The sequence below is a fragment of the Tachysurus vachellii genome, chromosome 1 (genome assembly GCF_030014155.1).
Source record: "Tachysurus vachellii isolate PV-2020 chromosome 1, HZAU_Pvac_v1, whole genome shotgun sequence".
Classification (NCBI taxonomy): domain Eukaryota; kingdom Metazoa; phylum Chordata; class Actinopteri; order Siluriformes; family Bagridae; genus Tachysurus; species Tachysurus vachellii.
Genome location: NC_083460.1, coordinates 1091954 through 1094453, shown reverse-complemented (window position 1 = coordinate 1094453; position 2500 = coordinate 1091954). Strand labels below are relative to the sequence as shown.

Below are 2500 nucleotides of genomic sequence, written 5' to 3'. Positions count from 1 at the left end.
TTTTTAACAGTTGACATCGTCTCAAAACGGCTTCACAGAACAAACATAGAACAAAAGGTTAATATAATGAATAATATAAAGATTAATATAAACACAAAAATTCTAGATTTATATTGGATATATTTAATGTGTTTGAGTCTAAAGTCTGAGGAAACTTGGGTCGAAATATTTTAGTGTTTCGTTAGCATGTTGTATGTGTTAGTAAATCGTTAAAAAAAAAGTGTTTTAGCATTACCTGTTTACGTTCCCTTTTGTGCTGTTGGGGCGGGGCTTGCTGCTGAGGGGGCGGGGCCTGTTGCTGCTGGGTTGGGTTCATCATAACAGGCGCAGTGGGCACTGAAGGCTGGTACTGAGCTTGAGCAGGATAAAATGCTCCAGCTGGAAAGGCCACGAGAGAGAGAGAGAGAGCGCGCAAGAGAGAGAGAGAGCACGCAAGAGACAGAGTGCGAGAGAGAGAGAGCACGCAAGAGACAGTGCGAGAGAGAGAGACAGAGCGAGAAAGAGACAGAGTGCGACATAGAGAGCAAAACAGACAGAGAGAGAGAGAGAGAGACAGAGAGAGACAAACAGAGAGAGAGAGAGAGAGAGAAACAGACATTACACACGGTTCCATTTTCCACCCCGATGTGTCTCGGTTCCTCTCACATCACTTCATCTCTATTTTACATAAACAGATTTATTCAGGTTTAACACAAGTCCACAATGCAGGGTTGTTCATTCACATTTCAACAACATTTTGTAGGGAAAGATTTTTAATAAAGTTGGTTGGGTTCCACCTGCATCATGGATTCAACCACATGCACGTGGCAAGGTCGAATAATTAAACTGAACTCAGCCAAAAGAAGTGGGGAGTAAAATAAGCCGTAGCCAGCTGTACCAGCCAACAGGAACCGCAACAGAAAAAAGAACTTCAATCCAATTTGAGTTCCTGTTGTCACTTCAATTATAGCAGCGATGAACCAGTTGTTACAGCTCTGTCCTGAAGATGTGGGAAAACACTTCCAGCTTCACCTCTGACACTGGAGACTCCTTCACCACATCATACACAAGACTTTACCCTAAACTGTTATAACAGGGTATTCATGTGCCGTACAAGTGCTCGTGAACGTGCTGTTGCTAAAGATACAAATACATTGTTGATTTCCATCTGCACGTCGATTCGTCGACACTTTTGACCAATCAGAATCCAGAAGGTGATTAAATTATTTCATACAACGTGTTCCTGTCTGATGGATCGGCAACGAAGCTGGTTCAACTGGCTACAGGAATATCATGGACACAAAGACATGCAAAATAATAATAATAATCATAATAATAATAATAATAAATAGCTAGGACTCCAAACAGCGACACATGAGGCTTCGCAACACGTTGAGGATTTGACTTAATTTTGCACATTTTGGGGATGGAAGGTGTCTCGGTGGTAGAACTGGGTTTTTTATGCAACTGCAATTCAACACACAGAGCAGGGGGCAATAAAGTCTTAAAGGAAAGAGGAGGGGAAAAAGAAACATGCACAGATTGTATTGATAATACTTTATTTTTTTATTATTTGTATTAAGTGCAGCCTCATGTGTCTTAAGGAGTCGGACGGCGTGTGAATGCGACCGGAACGATATTTTCAGTAGTTTAGGGTTCGGTGTCCATGCTGTGAGTTAGAAATAAATTTAAAAAACAATAAATGATTTAAAACCCAGACAGCCCTGCGTTGCGTTCCACACTCACCGGAGTAGCGGTGGGAGGTGAGAGGAACGGCGTGATGAGAGAGACGGCTGTTCTCTCGAACCGCGCCTCTCCCCCCACCCCCCCGCCTCTCCCTCGCTCCCAGAGCGGCCTCTGAACTCCGCCCAGAGCGGAAAGGTGAGAGAATAGAAGAAAGAGTAGAAAGTGAATGACAAGGATATTAGAAATATTTCAACAGCACAACTGGCAGCTACAGAACCTGCGAGAGTCAAACGAGACAAAAAAACAAGTATACGTATAAAAAATAAAAAGAAGAATAAGTGAGGCGAGTAGAGCGCAGGGCGGCGCCGATTAGTCCGGTTTTAGATGAGGGGGGTGAAGGACAGGGGTAGAGAGTTGAGGGCGATGTAGAGCTTCTTACCATACGTGGAGCTGTAGTCTGGGTTGGTTCCTGGGTAAAAGCCTGTTGGGGCGCTGGCCACCGAATACTGCTGCGTCTGGTGAACGTACGGCGCACGGTACTGCAACACGAAAACACGGCAAAGTCACAAACCGTTTACAGCCAGAGTCGAGCAGCAACAAAAATAAACGAGTCACACACAAAAAAACACTTTAAAAAAAAAAAAAAAAGAAGCTAGCTTTAGCATCGTGCAACACAGGAGCACTAGGACCAGGTGGGCACAGTAATACCTGTCCTGACTGGATGAAGTAGGCGTGGCCTTGGGAGTTGGGCGGAAACTGGAGCTGCTGCTGTGGGATCATAACCATCTGTGAAGACGAGGGGTAGACATGAGGGGGCGGGACAGGGCGGGGCGGG

General features: G+C 44.8%; 1 protein-coding gene across 9 annotated transcripts in view; it reads right to left on the bottom strand.

The window, feature by feature from the left end:
• eif4g1a (eukaryotic translation initiation factor 4 gamma, 1a) overlaps nt 1–2500 on the bottom strand; it is a 21902-nt gene that overhangs the window by 13194 nt on the left and 6208 nt on the right. For 7 of the 9 annotated variants that reach the window (XM_060867008.1, XM_060867013.1, XM_060867007.1 and 4 more), the window contains 3 exons: nt 2374–2500; nt 2105–2204; nt 236–378 (listed from right to left, as the gene is read on the bottom strand). The exon at nt 2374–2500 is cut by the window's right edge and continues 56 nt beyond it. In XM_060867008.1, the coding sequence (XP_060722991.1) occupies nt 236–378; nt 2105–2204; nt 2374–2500 (370 nt within the window). The remainder of the gene's footprint in view (nt 1–235; nt 379–2104; nt 2205–2373) is intronic. The other 2 variants (XM_060867011.1, XM_060867014.1) reach the window with 1 other exon arrangement.